At 37.2% G+C, this 27,566-nt stretch overlaps 2 protein-coding genes across 2 annotated transcripts in view; one reads left to right on the top strand and one right to left on the bottom strand.

Annotated features, from left to right (window-relative positions):
• Window positions 1–27,566, top strand: part of PCDH15 (protocadherin related 15) — a 2,141,593-nt gene that overhangs the window by 129,070 nt on the left and 1,984,957 nt on the right. The gene's annotated exons all lie outside the window — the stretch shown is intronic.
• Window positions 10,809–11,388, bottom strand: LOC122740331 (60S ribosomal protein L17-like). The gene has a single exon (XM_043982396.1). The coding sequence runs from the start codon at window positions 11,362–11,364 to the stop codon at window positions 10,810–10,812; it is 555 nt and encodes a 184-aa protein (XP_043838331.1). The 5' UTR covers window positions 11,365–11,388; the 3' UTR covers window position 10,809.

Here is a 27,566-nt window from a genome sequence, read left to right as displayed (position 1 = left end):
TTTTTTTCTCTTTCTGTTATAATATACACCATCTGTAACATGTATTCTCTGCAGAGGCCCTCCCTTTGCAAGACTAATGTCAAAGCGTCGGTTCATGAGGACAAAAAAAAAAAAAATTGCCCCTCTGGACAAAACTTTCCTCTCTTCCTTTTCTATATTGTTGTTCACATATTATTAGTTAGCAATAGTTATCATATTGTTTTTACTGTTCCGTCAAGGAAACATTTTGTTTCTTGAGGAACAACAGGGGGGACTGTAACGATTGGAATAACGCCACCTGCTGGATACTTACTGTAGAGGAGTTCTGCCCATGAAGGGAAGGTCTTTGAGGGCAAGACCAGGAGTCAGGAAGTGACGCGGGCTAGTGGGAGGAGGAAGGAAGAGACTGGCGCTCAGTCTCGCGCTCTTTCCTCTGGACTCTGGCGGAGAAGGGAGCTAGAAATGCACTCTCCCTTTAATAGATAGGAATCTAGACCTTTCTCTCTCTCTTTACCAAATTCTTATTCTCCTTAATAAATGCTTAAAAGTCTAACTCTTGCTAAAGCTTATAATTTATTGGCGACCACTCATTAAATATTTTAGACAGACTAGCTAGAATTTTAGCCCTTAACACTTCTGATGGTCTCCCTGTTTCAAATCTTTTCCTTTTTTAGTCCATCTTCCACTCAGCTGCACAAGTGAGCTTCCTGAAGTACAGCTTTGTCCTTATCAACCCCACCCCATTCAATAATTTCCACTGGTTCCCTATTTCCTAAGGTAGCATATCCTCCTTTGGTTTTTTAAGCCCTTCATATAATCCAGTGATACTAGCATCTTTGTTTTCATTCCATAAGATACTTCATTTACTGACTCCATATATATATATATATATATATATATATATGTATGTATATATATATATATATATATATGTGTGTGTGTGTATGTGTATGCATATATATATATGTGTGTGTGTATATGTGCATATATGCATGTATATATGTATACATATACACACACACACACACACACACACATATATATATATATATATATATATATATATATTTGCAATGAGGGTTAAGTGACATGCCCAGGGTCATACAGCTAGTATCAAGTGTTTGAGACCAGATTTGAACTCAGGTCCTCCTGAATCCAGGGCTAGTGCTTTATCTACTGCACCACTTAGAGGGCCCCTCCATATATATTTTACTGGCTGTCCCTCTTGTCTAAAATTCTTCTATTCTTCACCTCAATCTTCCTACTCCTATGGATTCTTTCAAATTTCATCTAAAAGCCCACCTTCTGCAAGAAGGTTAATAGTCCTCCACAGTGCCAATAACTTCCATATGAATTTTTTGTAGTTTATTCTGCATATATTTTATTTATACAGAGTTGTTATATATACCAATTGATTTTAAGTTTCTTGATAGGAACTATTTTTGCCTCCCCCTCCCCTTTTGTAAATCCCAAGTGCTTAGAATAATAACGGCCACATAGTAAGAATTTAATGAATGCTTTTTGACTACTCAACTCTGAGACAGATGATGACAGAAAATGCCAGCTTACATTGATGAAAAAGCATTTCCTTACATTTAAAGAAGGCCTAGAGCACTCAAACAAAGTTCCCAGAATAGAGTAAGCGTACCCTAGAGTATAAAGGCAAGATACCCAGGACAAAATCTCTTGTCATTTAGCTTCTGTTTATTTCTAGTTTTGTTTCTTTGATTTCTTTTTTCTCAATCCTTCAAGATCAAAAAGGTGCTTCACAGGCACGATTGGAGCCTCTTATAACCAGTAACAGCAGCCCTGATTGTCCTTACTTATAAATGGGCAGCTCCTAGTATGGAAGAAAGGCTGGTGTATTCTTTGGGGCTATTGGCTACAGTTGCTGCCTTCTACCCTCAAAGCTCAGGTGCACTGCCTCCTGGGTTCAGCCAACATCATTTGTACTTACTGAATTTTAACGTAAATGCATTCAGTAATGGCATCTAGAGATTTGCAGAGTGTGTTTTAGAGTTTTTGATCATAGAAAACTTGTAAAGTTTTCCAAATGCTTTGTTTATATGGATGATGGGATTACATTTTTTTTTTCATAAAGAAATCCTCAAAACATTAGTGTTGCGAAGTAGAGACAATTACCATCTTTGTGGCAACAGCAAACAATTTGTTTTTAGCTGACAGGAGACCCAAGACTCATGCCTGTTTCTGAATTTATAGGCAAACATTTGTTTCTATAATATTATAGAAGACGGTGGTCTGGATGAAATTATCAAGACAGATTGTCAAGTGAATATCTCCTACAACCATTCTAACTCTCAGTATTCAAAAGCTCTGTAACATTTAAGAGGGGAAAAAATGTAGATACTAACAATACCACAATGTTTCAAAGAGAAGTGGAGATTAAAGCTGACTTCTTAGATAATTCTGACCAAACATTTGAGATGGAGATAGGGGTGTTAGAGGATGGAGATGGAATCTTGTTTCTTTAAAAAAAAATATTCATTCCTTTTGAGTAAATTCCCTAGGTTTTTTTTTTTCTGTTTCCTATTGACTTGACATGATATTTAATAATTATTTGGAGATAACTTGTGTAGTCCATCCTGTCCTACAGCTAGTAATCTATTTCTCCCTCTTTTAATAGATTAAACAACTGAAGGCTAAAGATGTGACTTGCCAAGGTCATAAAGCTGAATTGGAAGATGGTTTCTCTGAACCTGAATCCTAGGCTTTTCACTTTACCGTATTCAATTTTAGACTACTTTGGCGGAATGGACTATGTGATTCTTACTGCCCCATGATTCCTGGAATTGTATGCCCTACTGCTAATTTCTTTTTGAGCAAAATAAAATTGGACCTGACTGTACTCACTATTAATACAAAAATAATTTTAATGACAGCAAGATTATATCATTGTTATTAAACATTGCATTGAGAAGAACTTATGTATTCATACAATATTTTAAGAAGACAGTAAATATTTTAAATTACCAATCAGTTCAGGAACTAAAAAAATGTTGTACAGAATGGAGAGTTGATTTGAACTATAATTTTAGATGGCAAAACCAAGATAGTGGAGATAGAATCATCAGGAAGATATTTTGACTAACACATGGAAAGAGTTAGCTTGGTGGTGCTTACAGTTCTGGAGTTGTATTTGAGGAAAGCTTGGATTGAGGTACAATCCCTTAAAGTTATCAATTTCATCAGCAAAAGAAAGTAATTTAACTTTTTTGAAACTCAGTTTCCTACTTTGTAAAAAAAAAAGATGATAAGGAGATATTGTATGATGTTAAAAAAAAAAAGACACTATGTTATGTCTGGAGTCAAAGGACTTGGTTCTAAGTCTTCCATGTAACACTGACTCCTGATGTGACTTTGGAGCAGTAACTTCTTCCCAGGATCTTATTTATATTCAGTAAAATAATGAGGTTGGACTAGTTGGCCTCTGATGTCAAACTCCAAATCTGTGAACCTCTTCTATAGTACCCATCTCAAATGTCTAGTGTGAAGTTCAAATGGAACAACTTCTATGAAGTGTTAGGCAAGCTGGGTTTTATATGTGTGTGTGTATGTATGTTGTGTTGCAAGGACGAAATTTCAATTGGTTAGTGTTAATTAAATGGCTCGCTGTAATATTGGGGTAAAAAAGGAGATTAACAGCCTCTTTAAAAAACAAAACAGGGTTTATTAATGGGAACAAATTTAAAACACAAATAAGGTTAAGAGAACTAGGGATAAATAAAAAAGGAAATAGGGGAAGGAAAAAGACACAATCCACAACTCACCACCACCCAGAAATCAGCAATTTCAAAGAGAACACAGTGTACAGCCCTCCAGTGTCTTGCTCCCTCCACCACTCATGCCAGAGTGAATCTCTCTTCCTTTCTCTTTCCCAGCAACCCCCTCTCTCACAGGAAACAGGGTGGACAGACACACACACACACACACACACACACACACACACACACACACACACACAGCCCCAAGCTAATTGGCTGGCAACTGTGATTGACAGAATTAACAGGCTATGTAGAACTGCCAGCCTCCCAGCTTCCTCACACTGAAGGTCACCTGACTGCCCTCACCTGGCTTCTAATCCTGGTAATTTGGCCAAGCCCATTTAGATGTCGGTGCATGGTGATGACATGAGCTACAGTGCCATGGCAACGGCCACAGTCAGTGGGTGGAGCATCCTGCTGGGTACTTAGGTAGCTGTGCCTGGGGCTAGCCTGGGAACCTGCTGGGCTTCTAATTTTAGCCAAAGATGGAGTCATAGAAACCTCAAATCACAATTAATTCTTTACTATATAGATAGATAGATAGATAGATAGATAGAGTATATATATATGTGTGTGTGTGTGTGTGTATAGATATACACACATATACATATACATATACATACATATATATGTGTGGGTCTGTGTTAGTTGGAATGATAGTGTGGTTAAACACTATCAGGGAAAACTGGTTTCAAATTCTGAATTAGCAAATTGCCCTTTTTTCACCCTGACCAAATCATTTGTTCACTCCTCATCATAGTTTACTCAATGTAAAATAATAGCACCTAACTCAAGTCGTCATGAGGATCAAATGAGATAGTCTGTTAAATGGTTTGCAGACAGTTAAGAGTTATAAAAATAGAAATTGTCTTAGATATCTAAGGAACAGGCTCACTAAATTTGGATATTATTGGGTTTTGGCAATAAAATTTCAAAAAGATATACAAGAAATGTGCAAAATGGGATTGTGGCATGTGTTGGTGAAGGAAATGCCCATAGAATCCAAAACATGGATGCTTAAATGTGATTTAGGGAGGGCTTTCTAATAATTAGAGCAAACCAACAACAACATAGGCTATTGATCCAAGTAAACTCTTTACTAATAGAGTATTCAGGATCAATTTGATAACAATGCATTTTGGAAATTGCAGAAGTTTTCCATATTTGGTAGAAGGTTGGACTAGACATCCTCTGACTCCAAGTCTATTAGTCAGTTCTTTAACCAAAAATACTTCTTACTTGCAGATGTTAAACACTTAAAGATATATGTTCAGAAACCTAGATTAAAAAAAAAAAAGGACCTCAGAAAGTCTGTTCCAACAACCTCATTTTTTTTTTTTTGATGAGAGAAGGTCCCAGATGTGAAGGGCCCCAAGGCCCCACAAGCAGTCAGTAACTCCATTTCCTCTGACTACATCTAGAGGCAGTACTCTTTCCATTGTACTGTGCTGCTTTGACAACTTCTACTAATTAATCATATTCTAAATAAAGACCCTCTGAAATGAAAGTCACTGCTTAATACAAGGGAATTTGCAATCAAATGTTATACAAGTGGGTCTGGAGTTTGGGAGAGTAAGACATACAGCTCATCCTTGGGCCAGTACTTAACCCCAGAAGGACCACCCAGGAATTTAATAGTACTACCAGGACTACTCAGAGTTCAAGGTCATGACCAGCAATGATGAGAAAGAAGACCACTATAGAATAAAAAAATAATGACTATAAAGGAGGAAGTATTTTTCCCTGTATCCTAATATTCATCTGGGTTTAAGGATATTAGTACCTGAAAATGAGCAGAAATGACAGAAGAAAGCATCCCTTCCTCCACATACTTTTGGCAAAGGCATAAGCACCCAGTAGCTGGACCATCCAAGGCCAGATGTTTCTCTTACTGCAGCTCTGTTAATTGATGCTCAAACAGAACTCATTTTCTCTCTTTCTCTGTCTATTTACCAACTGCATCTGTGCTAGTACAATTTTTAGTATGATTTTAAAATTTCATGGAACATTTCACAGATTGAGAACAATGGTGCTCCATGATGAGGGTTTGAGAGCAGGGCAATGGGAGGAGACTCACAAACAGGAAGGTAACTGAACTGCCTGGATAGTGTATAGTCCTTGGACTTGGTGACTAGCTTTTCCATGGCATTTCTACACATGACTCATGTTTATCTGTATATTCTAGGGCCTGACACAGTGCCTGGTATACACTAAGATCATATACCTAGACATGGACTGAACTTCAGAAATATCTAGTAATATTCTCTTCCTTTAAAAATGAAGAAATTGATGCCAAAGGAGTTGAAATGATTTTTCCCAAGGTCACAGTGGTACTAAAAGCTAGCATAGCTAACATTTAGACACTGGTTTAAGTTTTGCAAAACAACACCCATATGTTATTTCATTTGATCCATTGATTGGAAGGTAGCTGCTATTAATACCCTCATTTTACAGATGTGGAAACTGAGACTGAAGGAAATCAAGTGACTCACTTATACTCATATAATTAGTAAGTGTCTAAGGTAAAATTTGAACTCATCTTCCTGACTTTAAGCCAAGGGTTCTTACCTAATGTTCTGGCTAGATCCTCCTACTGAATTGAAAAGGCAGAATTAGAATCTAGATCTTCTGAATCAAGAGCAAGATCTCTTGACCCTCTTGCATGATGCCTCTCTCATAGTAGTTCTGAGAGAGTTGGAATAATGCCCTTTGCTGGGAGGAACATTTTGTGAGCTCTGGCCTGAGGACATAGCTATGTGGCCTTGGCATCAGGAAGTGATGTTTACTCATGAGTACTGTCGATCAAAACTATCAGCCAATTGGCTTGGAGCTATGTGTGTGTGGATAGCCCTTTTTCCTGTTTCACAAGAGCCTTCTGGGAGGAGGGAGGGGAGAGCGAGCTCTCTTTCTGCCAGGACCTAGTTTTAAGTTGAGCTGAGATGCTGGCTCCCTGAGATAGATAGATGAAGGCATCTTGGCTTCTTTCTCTTTCCACCAAATTCTTATGTTCCTTAATAAATACTTAAAAGTCTAAACTCTTGCTAAAGCTTACAATTTATGGTGACTACTCCTTAGATTTTTAGACAGTCTAGCTGGAATTTTAGCCCCGTACAGATAGCAACCTTACAGTTCAATACATTTTTATGGATTGATTTAATTTTAAACATCTTCTAAAATACTTGCAGTTTATTTCTACATTTGCTCCAGACCTCTGATTCCCTCCCATTATACTTTTCTTCTTAAATGTGGGTAAGCAAGTCCTTCTCTCCCTTTCTGTTGCTATCCTGCACATCTTTCAGATACTGTTAGACCTCTCTCAGGTAGTTAATTTGGCTAAAGAACTCATAATCTATCTTTGTGAGTTTCATTGGTCTTCACAGGAGTGTAACATTCCTTTTGGACTTACTGAGCAGACCATAATCACCTTTTAGTGTCATTTTAACTAGACTATTTATAGTGAGCTGCAATTTATAAAAACCATTCATTATCTGGCATGAAATTGCAGGGAACAAGTTTTGAAATACATGATCTCCAATCAGATCCATAAGAGAGGCCTTCTCTTTCTTCTCTGTCCCCTTCCCCCATCTGATGGTCTGTCCCCCTTATATTCCACATTTCATTAGGTCCTTTGCAGAAAGCACAAAAAGTAAAATGTTATGAATCCCTAGATATCTGGTCACATTTTCTAATGAAATCTTGATTATGTCTAATACTACCCCACTGCATAAGAAGCAGAAATTTATGGAGTACAGCCATGGTAAAAGGAATGCAACACTGGGATGATTTGGAGATTCTGTGGAACAGGGATCTGTGATGATTAAAAATATAAGAGACACAGTTTCTGAGTAATTAATTCATTTTATTAATTTGCTGGCAGGTTTTTAATAAAAGGAGGTATATTGACCATCTCAGACCAAAGACCCATCATGGTGGTGGGGTTTATATACCTTCCCAACTGTAAGAGGTCCATCACATAGCAATCAAATTTAGTTGTTTAATATCATTCCAATCTAATTGGTTGACATGATTGGAAGTGGGTTATATTAAAATGAAGTCCAGGGATGACAGCAGAGAAAGAATAAAAGACCCTAGCCCCAAAATACTTTCCATCTAGGTGTGGCTGTGCAGGTCAATTTATCTAAACAAAATAATTTGTCTCCACCCAAGATTCCTTAATGTAACCTCCAAAGGAGAGTTTGCCTTTGAGTGGGGGTGGAGGGGATTAGGAAGAAAGGAGTAAGAAAGAAGGGGAGATCACTGGCTCATCCAAGATATTGTTTTTTTTGGGGGGGTGCGGGACAATGAGGGTTAAGTGACTTGCCCAGGGTCATACAGCTAGTAAGTGTCAATCTTCTGAGGCCGGATTTGAACTCAGGTACTCCTGATTCCAGGACTGGTGCTCTATCCACTGTGCCACCTAGCTGCCCCCAGGTATTGATTATTAATAATTATTTCTCAAGGAGCTGAAGGAATTTGCCTTTTAGGTAATTTAGTAAATTTTCATGAAAGGAGTAAATATTGGTAAGTGTTTTGTAAGTGGCTCAAGAATGCGTGTGTGTGTGTGTGTGTGTATTCTTTTTGTCACCTTCTGAAATTGCTTACTTTTCTTCCTAAGGACCCAGCTGTTAATGAGATTGCTGGATATGTGTCTACAGGGAACTGAAGCCATTATTCAGAAAAGTAAGAAGCAGCACAACTACTTTTTTAGAAGGACCATATTTGGAGGATTGTTTTCATCATACAAGATTAGGTCATAGGTCAGTCAATCAGAAAATCTTGAGGACAATGTGCAAAAGCACTGTGCTATGCATTGGGTTTTGTTGGTTCCATAATTGTGGTTGTGGAGACATGGATTAGAGAGCAATACATTTGTGTTTTATGTGTTGAACTTTTTTGTCCTGTACTTTTGAGACATCGCATGAAGGAATTAATACCCCGTTGCAATATTAAAAACACATACACACACATTGATATATAATGTCTGAAATGATGTAATTATATTTATTACCATGTATGATAACCAAGAACAAACATATGAGTAAATTAGATTTTGTTTGTCTTTTTTTAAATCAGAAGCTATAAAATCAATTGTTTTCAAAAGAACACAAAACAATTTTGTTTCCTTGAACTTTAAAAAAAATAATAAAGAGGATAGATAGCTATTTTGCATATAATGATATTTTTTATCATGGTGGCAAAATTGTAAATAAGGTAATTTTTGCCTGGGGCAAAATATAGGATGTTAGAGCAGCAGTGCCAGAGGTTCAGAGCTAAAAGGTTGTCAGATTTCCCACCGTGTAGTGTTTGAGAGGGAAGACTGATACTATAAAAGGGCATCATGGGAATTTTCTGAGCCAGGGCTAGGGGATCCATGGCCCAGGAACAGCTTTCCTGAAGAATGGCACAGGCTTGTGGAAGACTGTGAAGTGACCCGTAGGGATAGTGGACATCTTAGGCAGGGCTAGACCCCCATAAGATGCTGATTCACTAAAATAAAACAACATTGACCACCTATTAATTTTAGCTGTGGGCATGGGTTAGTAAATGTCCCTGATACAGGAATCTGTGCTTTTCTACATGAAGTAATGCCACTTATTTATTCATGGTTTCTCTGTATTAAAGTCTTAATTTTAAGTTTTAATAACCTGAAACTACACTAAGACTTTTGGAACACTGTATAATTGAGAAAGTTTAATTGAAGTTATATTGAACATCCAGGAATCCTAGTCAATGTAATTTACAAGCAGTAAGGAGTAGTGGAAAGTAATGGACTCTGAGCCAAGAGAGACTAGGGTTAGAATCCTGAATGATTGATGCCGAAGTACTTTGTAAAACTGGACCAGATACCTTAGCTGAGCCTTAGCTTCCTCTCCTTATAAATGGACATACAAATACTAATGATGTACTAACATTGCTATCAAAGCATTAAAATTAATAATAATATTAAAATAAATTTCTATAGAAATGGGAACACATTATTGTTAACATTATCAATTCTAAGAAAGCAGATGAAAATTCTCTCTTTTGTCATTGAAACATTGACTTTGAAATGGTCGAATAGATTGTGAAATATTTACATATAAGCCCAGTAAGCATTTTCATTTTAGAGACTCATAAATATGCCACTGCCCCCATATTGGAGGTATCTAAGTTTTTACACAGGTCAGTAAATATTTAGGGAGTGGGTTGACAAGATCTACATTTATTTTAATTGTGCTCCTGGTGATCCTACAAGAGTTGTGATGTTATATGTAGGTATTTACGGGTTTGGGGAGTTTTCTTATATGAAGATGTGCATTACGAGTGAGTGGATTCTAAAGGGGCAGAGAGAATTATGTCCTTCCAGATTCTAATTTGACATTTTTGGAGAAAAACAGACTTGGCTGAAATAAAATTTCATCTCTTCCTTAGTTCATTTACTCATTCATTCATTCATTCATTCAGTTTTCAGAGGGGAAATAGCTTCATTAGGTAAATGAATGCAATAAGCATAATTTCAGGGGGAGCACTTAACCTGCTGGAAAGAACATTGTGTTTTCTCCAGTCATTGGTACCTTGGCACACAGTTACTGTGATGATTACAAATGGTTTCTCTTTAGTAGGGTTGTTTTTGTTTGTTTATGTGTTTGTTCCTTGGCAGTGACTTCCCAAACGTTCATTGTGCAGAGGAAGACATTGACTTTGAGCATCAGCTCCTTTGCCAGCCTACTCTAGGATCTTATGTGACTCTCTGTGTCTGAGCCTTCTTTTTATTTATGATGAAACTTCTGTATGTGTAAAATAGATTTCTGATATCATAAAGTCAAAGGATAATCACTCTCCTGCTAGAAGGGCCCCCCAAATCCATCTATTTCAACTACCTCCTTTTGAAGATGAGAAAACTGAAATCCATCTAGATGAAGAGAATTTGTCCAAGGTCACAAAGTAGGAAGTCAGAGGTGGGTTAGGAACTCATCACCTGTGAATCCACAGCTTGAATTCTTTTTTTTTTTTTTTATGGTAAGGATAAAGGGGGTTTTCCACTTTTATTTGCATATTAATGCCACATTTACTCCCGTGCCATAAGCTTTTGTTTCTTCAGTTTCTTTTGGGATATCTTTTTCTTTTGAGCAACCTCCTCTTCTGGTTTAGGAACAATTTGTTCCTTTTCAGTCAGTATCATCTCAGTATGGCAAGGGGAACTCATGTATGGGTTGATTCGGCCATGAGCCCTGTAAGTACGCCGCCGCATTTTGGGAGCCTTGTTAACCTGGATATGCTCAATGACAAGAGAATCCACATCCAAACCCTTCAGTTCAGCATTACTTTCTGCATTTTTAAGCATATGCAGCAAGAATTCAGCACTCTTTTTGGGCCAACGACCCTGTGTCCAACCCCACTGCTTAGCCTGGGCACACCTGCCAACTCCACCATTGTATCGACGGAAGGGAACACATTGTTTCTTCAATGTGACATCTTTCAAATACTTGGTAGCTTTTCGGATGTGCATGCCTTTGATAGCTTGGGCTGTTTCATGGGTATTCTTGAAGTGGACCCGGAGATTTGAACCCCTTGACTTGCATGATTTTGTGGGGTTCTCTGGATCAAGAGAGTACCTCACCATTTTAACTGATTACCTAGGACGGCTCAAGGGAAGAAGAGCCACAGCTTGAATTCTTATCAGTATACTAAGACAATACCATCTGGCCTTTAGCATGACTATTCATAAAATGCGATTGGGTAGGTGAGTCTTTACTTTCTCCCAGTTTCAACATAGAGGAATTTTCATTTTCCATTCATAAGTTAATTCCATAATTCAAACCCATTGAAAAATGGCCTTGTCACTAACCAGTTGGTCTTAACATGATGGTTGGGGTGTTTTGAAAAAAGTGCTGGATTTGAATTTAGAGATACAAGGTTCCATTCTTGCTTCTAATCTAACCTAACTTGTGTGACCTTGGGCAGTAAGCTTACCCTTTCTAGGACTCAGGTTTATTCATCCTAAAATTAGAGGCTTGTACTTGATGATCTTAAACCTCCCTTCCCATGCCAATCTCTCTATCCATGATGCTATAACTCCATGTATCTCCTTGTTGTACCAACGAGAAAACTAGGGGAAATGACTTGCCACGATCATACACTAATACATGTTCAGAGGTGGAATTAAGGCTGAAGTTCATTGACTCTCTTTCCAGAATTCTTTTTTTTTTTGTATTTAGAAATTTATTTTCCCCAAATTACATGTAAAAAACACATTTTGACATCAATTAAAAAAAAAAAACTTTGTCTTCCAAATTCTCTTCCTCCCCCTCCCCCAAGAACTCGAGCAATTCAATATAAGCTATACATTAGCAGTCATGTAAAACATTTCACATTAGTAGCCAGGTTGTGAAAGAAAACAGAAAAAAACAAAACTTCAGATAAAGGAACTAACAAAAAAATTATGCTTCAATCTGTATTCAGATACCATTAGTTTTCTCTCTGTAGATGGATTACATTTTTCATAAGATCTTGAGAGTTGTTTTGGATCATTGCATTCCTGAAAATAACCAAGTCATTCACAGAATATCATCTCACAATATTGCTGTTATTTTGTATACAGTACATTTCACTTTGTGTCAGCTCATGCAGGTCCTTCCAGGTCTTTCAGATAGCATCCTGCTCATCATTTTTTTTAAAATAGTAAACTATATTTATATAGTACTTTAAAGAGAGATTACCTTATAATAAACCCATAAGGTTGATTATTTCAACAACTATTAGATAACATTTATATAATATCTAATACCTGAAAGAGGATTTTCTTCACAATAGCCCAGCAAACTAAGTACCATAGCTTTTGTTTTCATTGTCATCATCATGGTCAATCATCAGTCAGTCCCCCTCCTCCTCAATCAATCCTCATCTTCCTCCAATGATCATAAATCCATCCATCCATCAATCAATATTATTATCATTATCATCGTTGTCATCATCATCATCATCTTACTGTAAGGGCCTAAAATTCTAGCTATGATGTCTAAAATCTAATGAGTGGTCACCTTAAATTAGAAGCTTTAGGAAGAGTTTAGACTTTTAAAGTATTTATTAAAGTAGATTAGGGGTTAGTAAAGAGAAACACGTGATAAAGTATGAGATTTGCCTGCTCTCCTTATCCTGCCTGCCTCTGCTGCCAAGCCCCATCCGGGCAATGAAAAAGCCTTGCTCCTCCCAGAAGCCTCCTGTGAAACAGGAAACAGGGCTATCCGCCCTCACGCACGGGCAAGCGCGCACACACACACACACACACACACACACAAACAGAGCCCCAAGCCAATTGGTTGGTAGCTCTGATTGACAAGACCCACGGGATGGCAAACATCACTTCCTGTTGCTGATCTATCTTTGAAACCCCAGAAAGGTCATTTCTGGAAACTAAAGATGTATGGTTTCTTTTCAGGCCAGAGCTCACTATGTCCCTCCCAGCACGGGGTGTTATTTCAATTCTCACATTAAATTACTCTTGCCTCTGCTTCAAAATTTTTTTCCAGTTACTATTGGTAACTGTTTCCCTCCATCCTATACTTCCCAATGATATTTACTCTATTTTCTACATTCTTTTACTCTATCCCTCCTCAAGTGTTTTGCTTCTGACTGCCCCTCCCTCACTGTCTTCCCTTCTTTCACCTCTCTTCCTTAAAATCTTCCCTTCCTATTTCCTGCAGGGTCAGATAGATTACTCCACCCAATTGAATGTGTATGTTATTCCATCCTTGAGCCATCTCTGATCATAGTAAGGTCTTTGAGCCAATTTGGTGAGTATAAGGCTCATTCACTGCCCTATTCCTTCCCCATCTCTTCCCCCACTCCATAAGCCCTTTCCTGCTTCTTTCATGTGAGATTTCACCCCATTCTATCTTTCCCCATCCCCCTCCCCCAGTGCAATCCTCTCCCGCCTCAATTTTACCCTAAAGATGTCATCATGGGGCAGCTAGGTGACACAGTTGGCAATGTACCTGCCCTTGACCCAGGAAGACCTGAGCCCAAATGCGGCCTCAGACACAAGACACTCACCACCTTCTTGACTACAGGCTTGCCACTCAACCCTGACCACCCCCACCACACACACACACAAAAAATAAACCAAAAAAATGCTTTACATATATCTTCTATTCATAATCAATTCTCACCTGTGCACTTGGTCTAAAATTATTCCTATCATCTGTCCTAATACTGAAAAAGTTCTTATGAGTTAGAAGTATCATCTACCCATATAGGAATGTAAACAGTTTAATCTTTTAACATCCCTCATGATTTCTTTTTCATTGACCTTTTTATGCTTCTCTAAGGTCTTGTATTTGAAAGTCAAATTTTCGATTATGTTCAGGTCTTTTCATCAAGAATGCCTGAAAGTCCTCTCTTTAATTGAAGTCCCATTTTTTCCCTGAAAGATTATAATCAATTTTGATGGGTAGGTGATTCTTGCTTTTAATCTCAATTCCGTTGACATCTGGAATAGCATATTCCATACCCTCCAATCCTTCATTGTAGAAGCTGATAGATTTTGTGCTATCCTGACTGTGGCTCCATAGTACTTGAAATATTTCTTTCTGGCTGCTTGCAATATTTTCTACTTGATCTGGGAGCTCTGTAATTTGGCTAAAATGTTCCTGGGAGTTTTCATTTTGGGATCTCTTTCAGGAGGTGATTGGTGGATTCTTTCAATCTCTGTTTTACCTTCTGTGTCTAGTATATCAGGGTAGTTTTCCCTGACAGTCTTTCAGAAGATGATGTCTAAGCTCTTTTTTTGATCATGGTTTTCAGGTAGTTCAATAAGTTTCAAATTATCTCTCCATGATCTATTTTCCGGATGAGCTGTTTTGCCAAGAAGATATTTCACATTGCCCTCTATTTTTTTTATTAATCTGAATTTGCTTTATTTTTTCTTGGTTTCTTATAAAGTCACTAGCTTCCATTTGTTCAATCCTAGTTCTTAGGCAATTATTTTCTTCAGAGAGGTTTTCCATTTGGTTTATCAAATTGTTGTGTTTTTTTTTTATGACTACTGTGCATCACTCTCATTTTTCTTTCCATTTTCCTCTACCTCTCTTAATTTATCTTCTTTCTTTTTTTGTGGGGCAATGAGGGTTAAGTGACTTGCCCAGGGTCACACAGCTAGTAAGTGTCAAGTGTCTGAGGCCAGATTTAAACTTAGGTCCTTCTGAATTCAGGTCTGGTGCTTTGTCCACTGTGCCACCTAACTGCCCCCTCTTACTTTATCTTCAAAGTCCTTTTTCAGCACTTCTATGGCCAGAAACCAATTCATATTTTTCTTGGAAATTTTGGATGTTAGGAGCCCTGATGTTGCTATCCACTTCTGAGGGGTCTACCTTGATCTTCCTTTTAACCAAAGAAACTTTATATGGTCTGCACCTTTTTCAGTCTGCTCATCTTGCCGGCCTGTTTCTTGACTTTTGACTCCTTCTTACAGTGAGGAACTGCCTCCAGGATGCATTATCCCAAGCTTCGGGGGTCCCAAGTGGTAAGAATTAAAGAGAGGCACATTCTCAGCTCACTTGGCCTGCATTCTGGTCTAGAAGTAACCACAAGCTGCTTGCTCTTTAACCTGGAAACAAATTTGGTTCACTTTGGTTGTAAGTGCAGGCATGCTTTCACCCCTCCCCACCTGGGACCACTACCCAAGATTGTGTTCTGTATAAGAGCCTGGGAAAAACATTAGAGTTCCACTTCAGTTCCAGCAGAGACCTTATAATATCCCCCTGGCCAACTGCTCCACCCTCTCACCAGACTGAGAGTTGAGTTAGCTGCAGCTGCAGCTGATTCAGAGGCTCCGGAAGTCTCTTTGTATGGCTTTCCAGAATTCTTGACAATATTAATTAAAGGAGGAATGCCCAGGTGCCAGCTGTGCCAACAAGTTGCTAATGAGAACTCAAGTGCTGAATGCACAGGTTTGGAAGAAGCCAGGCAGGTCACCACCCAAGCCTCTCCTCCCCCCAACACTGAACACAATGAACATAAAAAAAGTATTTTGTATGTTCAGATGCACACACTTGACAACACAAGGAATGAAGCAGATAACTAAAGTCATGTTTCCACATTTTGCAGCTGAAACATAATAATGTGACAGATGCTACCCTGGTAGCCACATGTTTTTATCCTTGTCTCTGAATTTTTGGAAAATAGTTATAAGACTATTCTTTACAGGAAAAATAACCCTGAAAAACCTGGAAGGAAGGAAGGAAATGAGGAAGGAGAAATAGAAAGAGAAAGAATGCAAAAAAGTGACAGAAGGATAGGAGAACAAAAGAGGAGGAGGAAAGGAAAGGGAAACGAGGAAAGGAAAAGGATGATGGAGAAGAAAGAACAAAGAAGAATGAAGATTGATTACTGTCTTTTTTTTAGTGTTCTGGGTTTTGCAGAATGTCATGCTCAAAAGCAGTAAGCTGGTATTAGGAAAACAAAGTAGGGCCTTTAAAAAAAATAGAAAACAAAACATTGAGAAGTCATTATTAAGTCTTCCAGCCAGAGAGTGGGCTTTCAATCCTCTCTCTAGTAGTATAAAAATGTGACAGTTTGGACAGGTTTTTCTTTGGATCCCGAGGGCAGTAGGAGGAAGAAGAAGGCCCTCTAAATTTTTGACACAGAAACTTTGAAACTTTTTCTGGTGTGTGTGTGTGTGTGTGTGTGTGTGTGTGTGTGTGTGTGTGTGTGTGTGAGAGAGAGAGAGATCTTTGATTCCCATTTGAGGAAGCTTAGCATGTCTCTAAATGTGCCAAGACCTATAAACTTGTCTGAAATAGGTTTTGTATACATATATTGTACAAAAATATATATCATATGTATATATGCTTATATATTATGCAATTTACACACATATGCATAATTACACATATATGCTTATATGCATATAGAAATGTTTATATGCACATATATAAAATAGCTATTATATGTGTATATGTTTGTATGCATATATCCTAGATATTTTCTAATCTTTATTGCTAAAACTTGTGACTAACATCACTACTTAAAATCATCATTTCACCATGTCAGGAAAAAAACCAAAAACACAACCTTGTATTCTCCTCATCATCTCTCTGTGCCCCCAGTCCTGATATTTTCTAGATATTCACTGGGCCTTTAAGCAATTACTTGTCAGCTACTGTCATAAAGACTCCAGTTATCAACATGGTCTTCATAAAAGGATTTATAAAATGCATGTTAGACTTTCACATGAGCTTAAATTGCTGAATTTTGAGCTAAAGAAGATTTTTTAATGACTCTAATTATTTTCCTGGTGATAGCCTGTTACATGTCACACAAAGCTGGAACAATTTTACTGGTAATTCATACTACCACTTATTTCACTGTAACCATAAATAGTGTTTGGCTGGCACAAAATAAAAACTCAGTTTGCCTCCAGCCAGACATTTAATGGAAGTTTGTTATCATTAGTCCTGACAAAATTCTTGAAGGATATCAATAAACCAAATCGGAGAAATTATTATAGTAAAAATGGCAGAGGAACTGCAAATTGATCCCAATAGACAGAATAATCGTCCTTTTACATAGTTGGTGCTTAATAAATGTTTGTGGAGCTAATTTAATAACCCTCATTTTTAGCCCTTGATAGTTCTGTCCATTTGATAAACTTGATTTTATCTTAACTTTGCATTTTCCATCCTATCTTGACCTTTGGCTCTAGGTCTCTCACGCCTGAAATCCTATCCCTTAAAAACCAACTTCTTAGGATCCTTAGCTTACATCAAGGCTCATGTTAGGTTAACACTCCTACTTGAAGTTTTTCATATAACCTCTATTTAGTTCCCTCTCTTTTCACAACTTAACTGTTTTTTTTTCTGTGTATCAGGGAGAATAGAAATCCCTATAGGGAAGGGACTAAGTTTTGATTCTTCATTTTTTTTTTTGGTTTGTATTACTTAGAACTTGAGTTCTGATAATCTGTGTATATATGCAACCCATAGACTCTTCTTTCAACAAGAAAGGTGGGGATAGATATTCTAGCTGGGATGATATATGATTGAGAGACATGGAAAACTAATGTTGAAAGTACTGAACTTGAAGATCATCTGGGCATCAGTCATGTGTGACATAGGTGGGGGTGGCATATTATAAACATGGAATTTCAAGGTAAAACAAAAGTAAAACTCTCATCTAAGCAATATATAGATAGGAAGTTGAATTATTCAAACAACGAAAGTGGGAGAGTGACTGATGGACTACCTTTAAGCTCCATTAGCAACCCCCTTAGGTCAAGAGAAAACAAGGAAGACAGCAAAAATGTTGGGGCAATGTCCTGTGGCAAATGTAGGAAACAACATGGGAAAGAGTTTTGTAGAATGGAGAGGCACAGATGGGCAACAAGCAGCAACGCTCCTGGAATAGTTATTATGATTATGATTATTGTTGTTGTTAATAATTGTTATTATTTACATAGTGCTTCAAGGGTTACAGAGTATTTTATATTTTTTATATTATTTGATTCTCACTGTACTCTGTGACAGGTGTTATTGTAGCCATTTTACAATGGAGAAAACTAGGCCAAGAGAGGTTAAGTGACTTGCCCAGGATCATACAACTAGTAAGAATCTAAAAGTGGATTTTAAATTAGGTCTCCCTGACCCCAGGACCCACAGTAATTTCACCAATGAGAAGGTCAAAGGTGTGAGAATAGCCACACATATGAGATCACAGATTTGTAAAAGAATCTGCCCATGTACATATGATTTAAAAAAAAAACCTTTAGAATGCTTTGGTTTCAGTTATTATAAGGATGAGTTGAAGCCTCGAAATGGAAATGAAAGAATGCATCTTTCCCAATTGCTAGAAAACTGTGACCTTGAAGATGATTGTCACACTGTGGAAACTGCTGTGATGACTAGAGAAGCCTCTGACCTAGATACAATGTTCAAAGCAGGATCAGGATGGTGGTCATTTTTGATCAAGTATTTCAAAGCTGAATGCAAAGCAAAAGAAAGCTCTGTATATAATTGTAGTGAAGAGGCTTCTGCTCACACACTTGAGATTTGAAGGTTTTGGAACTAAAGAGCATCACTTACCTTCCCTGATAAGGAAGAAGTCAACATCTCTCCAAAACAGCAGAACGACAAGCTTCGATAATTCCTCTTGACAGTCATCTGGGTCTAGATGGAATCCTTGGTACAGCTTAAAAGAAAAAACAATAATGGGGAATTCAGGGGATACAAAATATCTCTCCTTGATTGATGCCATTTCCTATATTCAAAGAAGTGAGTGTTAATTGAACTTTAAAATTTAAAAGCTTTAAAAACTGATGATACTCCAGCATATAATTTTAAGAGTATAGAATCATAGATATATAAATTAAAGTGATCTGAGGAATCATCTAGTCACATTATATCATTTTACATACTGGGAAATTGAGAAACAGAATGATTAAGTGATTTATAGAAAGTAAAACAGGTACTAACAGGAAGAACTGTGGCTTGACTAAAAACATTACTCTTTAAAGGTCACTACACTATTTTAAAATTATATAAATGCTTGTACACAAACACAGACACACACATGCATATATATACACACACATATATACATGTATATATATATACATATATACATACATAAAGACATATACCTATAATGCATACAAATATGGGTGCATGTATTTCTCCATAGATTTTATTGATTTTCTTACATTGAATAAATACTTGGCCTGCTTACTGTATACTTCATCTTCCACAATCCCAAACATACATCAACTATAATAAACACTTTTTTAAAGGGTAAAAGGAGAAAATAGAAGCAGGAAACAAATCAACACATCAAAAAATCTCCTCTGTCCCCGGTTATGCACAATACAAAGAAAACACTCTTCTGATACCTTTTCTTTGCGGCCAAGATACAACACTTTCTTTTTTTTCCCTGTTTTTTTTTTTTGTAACCCTTTAATTTTCTTTACATCATCACATCAAAGTCAATTTGTACCAATCACCTCTATGTATACTCCTTCTATCTGTCCAAATAGAGATGCAATTCCTAGAGTTGTATTTTCTCAGAGTATTATTTTCCTGTGTAGGAATGTAAACAGTTTAGCCTTCTCTTGAGTCCTGTATTTGAAGATCAATTTTTCTGTTTAGTTTTGGTCTTTTCATCAGGAAACCTTGAAAGTCCCCTGTTTCCTCTGAATGTCCATCTTTTCTCCTGAAATATGATGCTCAATTTTTCTGGATAGTTGATTTTTGGTTGCAAACCAATCTCCTTTGCCTTCTGGAATATCATATTCCAAGGTTTCCAATCTTTTAAAGTTAAAACTTCCAGGTCCTGTGTAATCCTTACTGTGGCTCCATGATATTTAAATTGTTTCATTCTGGCTGTTTTCAGTATTTTTTCCCTTTACCTCATAATTCTGGAATTTGGCTAAATATTACTTGGAGTTTTTCTTTTGGGGTCTCTTATATAAGATGATCAGTGGATTCTTTCAATGATGATTATATCCTCTGATTCTACAATATCAGGGCAGTACTCCTTGATAATTTCCTGGAATATGGTGTCTAGACATTTTCTGATCATGGCTTTGAGGAAGTCCAGTGATTCTTAAATTATCTTTCCTGCATCTATTTTCCAGGTCAGTTGTCTTTCTGATGAGGTATTTCACAGTTTCTTCTATTTTTTCATTCTTTTGATTGTTTTTGATTGGTTCCTCATGTCTCAGGGATTTAACAGCTTCCTTATGCCCAATTCTAATTTTTAATGATTATTTTCTTCAGTAAGTTTTTGTACCTACTTTTCCATTTGACCATTTTCCCCCTATTTGGCTAATTGTATTTTTTAAGGATTATTGTCTTCAGTCTATTTTTGTGCTTCTTTTCCCAAGCTATTGACTTTTTATTTTCATAATTTTTTTTGTGTAACTCTCATTTCTCTCATTTCTTTTCTGATTTTTTTTTCTTCTACCTCTCTCATTTGATTTTTTAAAATACTTTTTGAGCTCTTCCAGGAAGGCTTTTTGGTTTTGAGACCACTTCATCTTCCCCCTTGAGGCTTCACATGTAGGCATTTTGACACTATTGTCCTCTGAGTTTGTGTTTTGGTCTTCCCTGTTATCATAGAAGCTGTCAAAGGTAAGGGCCATTTTTGGTTTCTTACTCATATTTTAGCTTAGTTTTTGACTTTTAAAAGTTGAGGTCTACTCCTGGGGCATAGGGGCCACTGTTACAAACTTCTTGTGCTGGGGTACAGGGGCCTAGTCACTGTTTTTCTGCTCTGAGTCCTCTGTGGCTTTCAGATTCCTCATAGCCCTAGGCTTTTCCCCCACTTTGGGATGACTTGGCCTAGTAGCTCTTGTCATGTGACTGGTTCTGTAGCTGGCAGTTTGACCTCTCAGTCAGGGCTGTTGGTATTCACAACTGTCCTGCTGTGCCACCAGCTTGCTGAGCTAGGACCAAGGGGCTTCATTTGCTGATCTTTACTATGGCCAAGAGCATCTTGTTGGCTTGCCTAGACCTCCTCTTCGCTGTGCTGAGCTGTACTGTGCTCCTCTTTTGCCCAAGACCTTTCCTGAAATCTTCTAAATTATCTCAAGTTGAAAGATTATGTCTGTCTTTTTGTAGGTTCTGTAGTTCCAGACATGTTTAGAGGCTTAATTTAATTTTGTTTCTGAGGAAAACTCAGGAGGATTCAGGCAACATGCTTACATCTCTCCCCAACCTTAGCTTTTCTTCCACAACAACACTTTCTTGAATTAAACTCAGTATGTGGACTTTTCCATGTCACCACCAAGCCTGCAGTTCTTTGTCTGTGGTGAATTAATAGAGGAACAGGATGTAGATTGCTCTATAATGAATTCAGCAAATGAACCCACTGGTGTTGCTTGCTATAGGCTCTTAGCCACACAGGTTAAAATCCCTTGAATAAAATCCATTTCCTTTTTCCCATCTCTTTGAACAGATATCATTCCCTTCCCCCCACGTGAAACACACAATTACCACTTCCTGCCTTTATTAGAAGGCACTTTCTCATTTTTACCTTTTTTATTCCCTAGGTTCTATAAATTTCAGTTGGAACTCCAGTTTCCATGAAGACTTTCCTTATTTCCCTAGTTTGTGGTACCTCCTCATACCCAAATTACTGTATAATAAATAAATGTAATAAAACATAATATATGTAATAAAATATTACATATATAACATATATACATATATTATATGATTGCTTATATTATATACATATATTATATGGTTGGTTGCTGGTGGTTGGTTGTTGCCCTTCCTTCTTGAGGAGGGCTAAAATGACATTGCTATGTTAGAGCCAAATTACAGGATATCTGACTGCGGCTGATCAGTCCAATAGGAGCTCAGAATGATCTACCACAGTTTGGGCACAAATAAACCATGAGAATATTCTGGGTAGAATTCTCTAAATGTGCACATTTCTACATATGATATATAAATATACATGCACACATGTACCAATATGTTTGTGTATATATGCATGTATAGACACATATACCTATATATGTGTATATATGTATGTTTATATTACATATATGTTTGTGTGTGTGTGTACTACTATGTATACACATTTATTTCCATCCATAGAATATAAACTACATCAGAGCAAAGACTGTTTCATTTGGTCTTTCTATTCTCAAGAACTAGTCCCCATGGCTAGCACATAGTAGGCACTTATTAAATGATGATTGATTGATGAGCTTTTTAGAAATCTGTAACATAGTAATAGAATCCGTGGGACCTTTAATTTTTTTGTGGTCCTAGGGCTCGACTCAGAATTTTCTATTTCAAATCAGTCTCTCAAATCAGTTTGATTCTTTCATAATTTGTAAAGAGTGGGTCCACTCATTTGGAGGTCTGTGTATAGAAAATATAAAAACAATTTCAAATGTCCCAAGGGAGGTATAAGACTACTTATGTGTTATAAGGTGTTAAAATTCTAGCTATACTATCTAAAATCTAATGACTGGTCACCAATAAATTATAAGCTTTAGCAAGAGTATTTAAGTGTTTAAGTATTTATTAAAGAGCATTAGGATCAGAGAGAAAGGTAAAAATCTAACTATTTCTAAGAGACCCCATCATCTGACACGCCATGGCAAGGTCAGGAAGAAAAAGGACCCAACGTTTCCTCCTTCCTCCCAGAAGCCTCCTGTGAAACTGGGAACATTCCCCATCCACACACACACACATCTCCAAGCTAATTGGCTGGTAGCTTTGATAGATAGTACCCACAAGCAAACCACTTCCTGATGCCGAAGAAAAGCCACATGGCTTGCCTCAGATGCCTTCTCCTCATGGAAGAGCTTTCCTACAGTAACTCTCCAGCAGGTGGCATCACTCCAATCGTTACAGTGTTTTGGATCCATAGATAAGAAGGAAATGATACATTGTGATCTGCAACAGAAGAGTGGGAGAGAGACAAGGTCAGTGTGATCATGGAGCTCTTGAAACACTGAGAATTCAGCTTATTTTACTTACATTACCATCTATAATCTCTTGAAATGGGAGTGAAAAGCATCCAGGCCCATTGCGACTTGGTCACTGTAGTGATCCTTAAAGATAATTAAATCAGGATGGGAGAGAGAGAGAGACACAGAGAGACAGAGAGAGAGAAAGAGAGAGAATGTAAGAGATGATAAAAAAATTCTATCCCTCTCCAGAGAGAGAACTGATGAAATCTGTGGGCAGATTGAAGCAGAGTTATTTTGTTTTTTTGTTTATTCACTTTCCTTTTGTGTGCTTTCTTCTGCAACATGATTAATACAGAAATATTCTTTGTATTACTTTACATGTAAAATCAGTATCTTATTGCTTGCCTTCTAAAAGAGTGGGGGAGGGGATAAAGAAAAGGAGAGATTTTAGAAATTGAAATTTTTTAAATTAATGTAAAAATGTAAAAGAATTAATTGTCAAACATCTATCTATATCTGTATCTGTATCTGTATCTTTATCTGTATCTATATCTATATCTATATCTATATATCTATATCAAATCACATACACGCAAAGGATAGGTCATGTGTTTGGATGTGGTGGGGCAGAACTGTAATCCTTGCTATTGGGAAAGGTGAGAGATGGTAGATATTTTAAATTCAGTGTTTCATTGGTGTTGGCATGAAGTCTGGCAGTAATATGATAAGCTGGCACCTAGTTGCTTAGAGGGGAGTAGACCAGAGCAAGATAATGAAAACAGAGCAGTTTAAAATATCTCTGCTGCTCTCTATTGGTATGGGCCCATGTGTGGTAGCTGCAGCAATTTTATCCCTAAAGATAGAAAGAGACCTAGCTTTTGCTACAGTTATTGTTTATTTGTTTGTTTAATAGTAATGCCAAATTAAGCATATCTTTTCCCCTTTTAGTCAAGATTATTGGTCTGAGATGTCTGCATAATGCTCTATTTACAATTTACCTTGACTTTAGTCAATCATTTGACAATTTCTTTTGCTTTTGTATTGAATAAGACAAGGAAAAGAATGAACAAGGTAACAGTATGATGAAGTGAATTCTAATCTCATGAATATCTGCATCAAAAAAATTGTCATGTTAATCATTCATTGTCAACTTGGAAGGAACTTGGCACTGGGGGCCCCATGAATTTGTGCTTGACCCTGTACTGCTTAACATTTTAATCAATGACTTGGATAAAGCCATAGATGGCAAGATTGTCGCATTCACAGCAGATACAAAGCTGGAAAGGACAGCTAACACAGTAAATGACTATTAGGATCTCCAAGAATCTTGACAAGCTACAATGGTGGCTAAATATGATAAGAAACTTAGTATGAACATATGTGGTCTCAAACTTGACCTGAAAAAAATCTTAAGCACAAGATAAGTAAATGTGGCAAAGATACCCGCCTTGATTTTTTCCATGTTCTTTCATATATCTTGCATTTAAAATGTTATGTTCCTTCACTGTAATTTTTTTTTTTTTACATTTCTGGTGTACCAATGGATAATTTCCCTAGGCCACTCTTTGGAGCAGTGAATAGAATGTGAGGAATCAAGAATACCTAATTTCAAATTCTGCCAATGACACTTGATGCTGAATAAGTAATTTAATCTCTTAGACTCAGTTTCCTTATCTGTTAAGTGAAAAAGATTGAACTTGATATCTTTTAATATCCCTATTATCTTTAAATCTACCATATTGTGAAGAGGGAGTTAAAGTACCCCCCCCCAATGTTAATGAAATCATAGGCTATATTATAAGGCAAAGTGTTGGCAGTAGGGAGGTGACAGTGTTATTGTTCTCTATCCTGGACCAATGACATGGTGAGCATTGTATTCAGTACTGGGTGGTATACGAGACAATGGACAAAGCGCTGAACTGGAGTCAGGATGATATCAGATACCTACTAACTGTGTGATCTTGGGAAAGTCACTTAACCTCTGTTTGCCTTAATACCCCGGAGAGGGAAATGGCAAACCATGCCTGTATCTTTGCCAAGAAAATACTATGGACAACATAGTCCATGGGGTCATGAAGAGTTAGACAGGATTAAACAGCTGAACAACAACTGAGTAATATATTTTAGAATCTGTCTAGGGCAGGACTGCCAGGCGAGAGTAGGGCTCAGGGATCCTATCACCAATGAAATGACTCAACAACAACAACAACCAACAACAAGAACAGACAATGCAAAATGGGTTTACCACGGTAAAAGGCAGGATGACCACGAATTACAATGTATGTTGTCAAGGAGATTCCTGCTCCTCTCCAGATGTAGTAAGGGGCACCCTGAAGTCCTGACCCGCCTTGAAATGTATGATTCTGCCATCTTGTGTCAAATGAAAAAACTGATTCCCAAGGAAGCAATATGATTCAGTGTAAAGAATATTGCCTTTCAATTCAGAATGCATTCATTCATTCTGAACTCTGCTACTTATTTACTCTGGGGTACTGGACAACTAATTTGACCACTATGAACATTAAGAGGGAGTGGTTTCTGAAATATGCTTCCAAACTATTGCCTGTAGAAATATGTGTGGGTCATATTTTATGGCCAAAACCAGTGCTGTATGGAAACTAGGGGGAAGCAGAATATTAGAGTGGAACAAAGATCCAGTCTGTTGGCAAAGGTTTTCTGAAATCTGGAGCCAGGTATTAAACCTCACTCAGCCTCTTTTCCCTATTGAGATAAAAGAATGATGGGGTAAGTCTAAATGGTCTCTGAAGTCTCCTTTAGACCTAGAACTCTGATTCCTATCAAGCTCTTTTGGGACTTGCTGTGTATTGTTTGGTCAGGCATGTAACCTCAGCATCAGGCACCTCTAGCAATTCACTGAGCTACCCTGTGCTTTCCTCTCTCAGCTAGCCAAAGGGGGCCCTTGGTCTTTACGCTTCTTCTATAACACAATGCTAAAACTTCCTTTAATCACAAGGGGCTCAGCAGTGGAAGTGTTCTCTTTTTTTCTGAAGCATAAGTCACCATCCATTTGAATGCCATGTTTTCATTACACCTCAGTTAACTCAGAATAATATATTTTTTTTTAATTTGGCCATGATATTATTTTTTCTTTTGAAAAACAAACATCCATCTGTTCTGATACACTCTGGCTTCGCAGGATAATACATTCCATAGAATGTGTGAAATAATAAGAATGGAGTGTGATAAACTGAACTCTTAGCATGAACCAAAATCAAAAGAAGATACCAGTAATGCGTTTGATTTGCTTAAGCTCCCAAGTTGTCCTTATTCTTGTTTGTCATTATATTTGAAAATAAGAATATGCCTATTTTGAGATGGCTCCTAATTAAATCCTACATAAGTCTTTTATTTCAAAAAATGTGATTATTTGAACCTTCTCATGAAGTCACATAGTTATCAGTGAGCCTCAGGGAACTTGAGTTCCTTTGCCTAAGGCAACAAGAGTAGTGAAATGGCAAAAAGGGGATTTAAACTCTCATCATTTATTCATCCCTGATTCCATTGTACTAGACTGCCTTTTCTTCAGTTTTATTTTCAGAGGCATAGAGGGAATGTGACATACTAGCTAGAATATGAGACATATTCGGGAACACCAGAGTTGGGATCCTGCCTCAGATACTCACAAAGTCTGTTTCCATGAGTAAGTTACTTCAGCTTTCTCAGAATCAGCTTCCTTATCTATAAATGGAGACTAATCATGACATCTACCCACAAAGTGCTGGTAAACATCTAATAAATGGCTCTTTAAAAATAAGAACAATGTTCAAAGGGAACACTTTTAAGTTTAATATGAATTGTTAACATTTTCTTCATCACTTTAAGTCTAGGCAAACATTAAGACAATAAATCAAACCTTGATTTATAGCATTTGCCAATTTCTGAAATGTCAATTCTCAAATTGATAGTTTCCCACAAATCAATTCAAGCTAGCGCCAAGATACCCTTGTAACCACCTTACAGGATTGTTTTGAGAATCAAATGATGTAATATATGGAAATCACTTTGCAAACCTTAAAGCACTATATAATTGATAGTCATTGTGATTACTGTTATGTTTATCAGTATTCCTTTCTTTTAATTTTGCAATGGGTGTGATGATATTGCACTAAGAACATGACTTGAGGGACATCATCAGAGAAATGCATGAATAATAACAAAAATTAAATAGGCCATTCTCAGGGGGGTGAACTAGGGTTAAATGATGGAAAGCCTTTGTTGTCCATTGTTATCCATAAAATAACAAGAAATCAAATAATGATTTATGAATGGACATGAACAACAGTCACAGTGTGAGCACCCAAGGATTGGTCACAATCTGCATTGTAGGAGTACAGATAGATAAGTTTTTGGAAGTTGTTAGTAGGGATCAATCTACTTGTTAT

Source organism: Dromiciops gliroides, chromosome 2, assembly GCF_019393635.1.
Source record: "Dromiciops gliroides isolate mDroGli1 chromosome 2, mDroGli1.pri, whole genome shotgun sequence".
NCBI lineage: Eukaryota > Metazoa > Chordata > Mammalia > Microbiotheria > Microbiotheriidae > Dromiciops > Dromiciops gliroides.
Note: the sequence above shows the minus strand (reverse complement) of the source record. Positions and strands in the feature narration are given on the sequence as shown.

Excerpts from the sequence above, each read along its gene's own strand:
- LOC122740331 (XM_043982396.1), bottom strand. The coding sequence starts at position 11,364 with ATGGTGAGGTACTCTCTTGATCCAGAGAACCCCACAAAATCATGCAAG.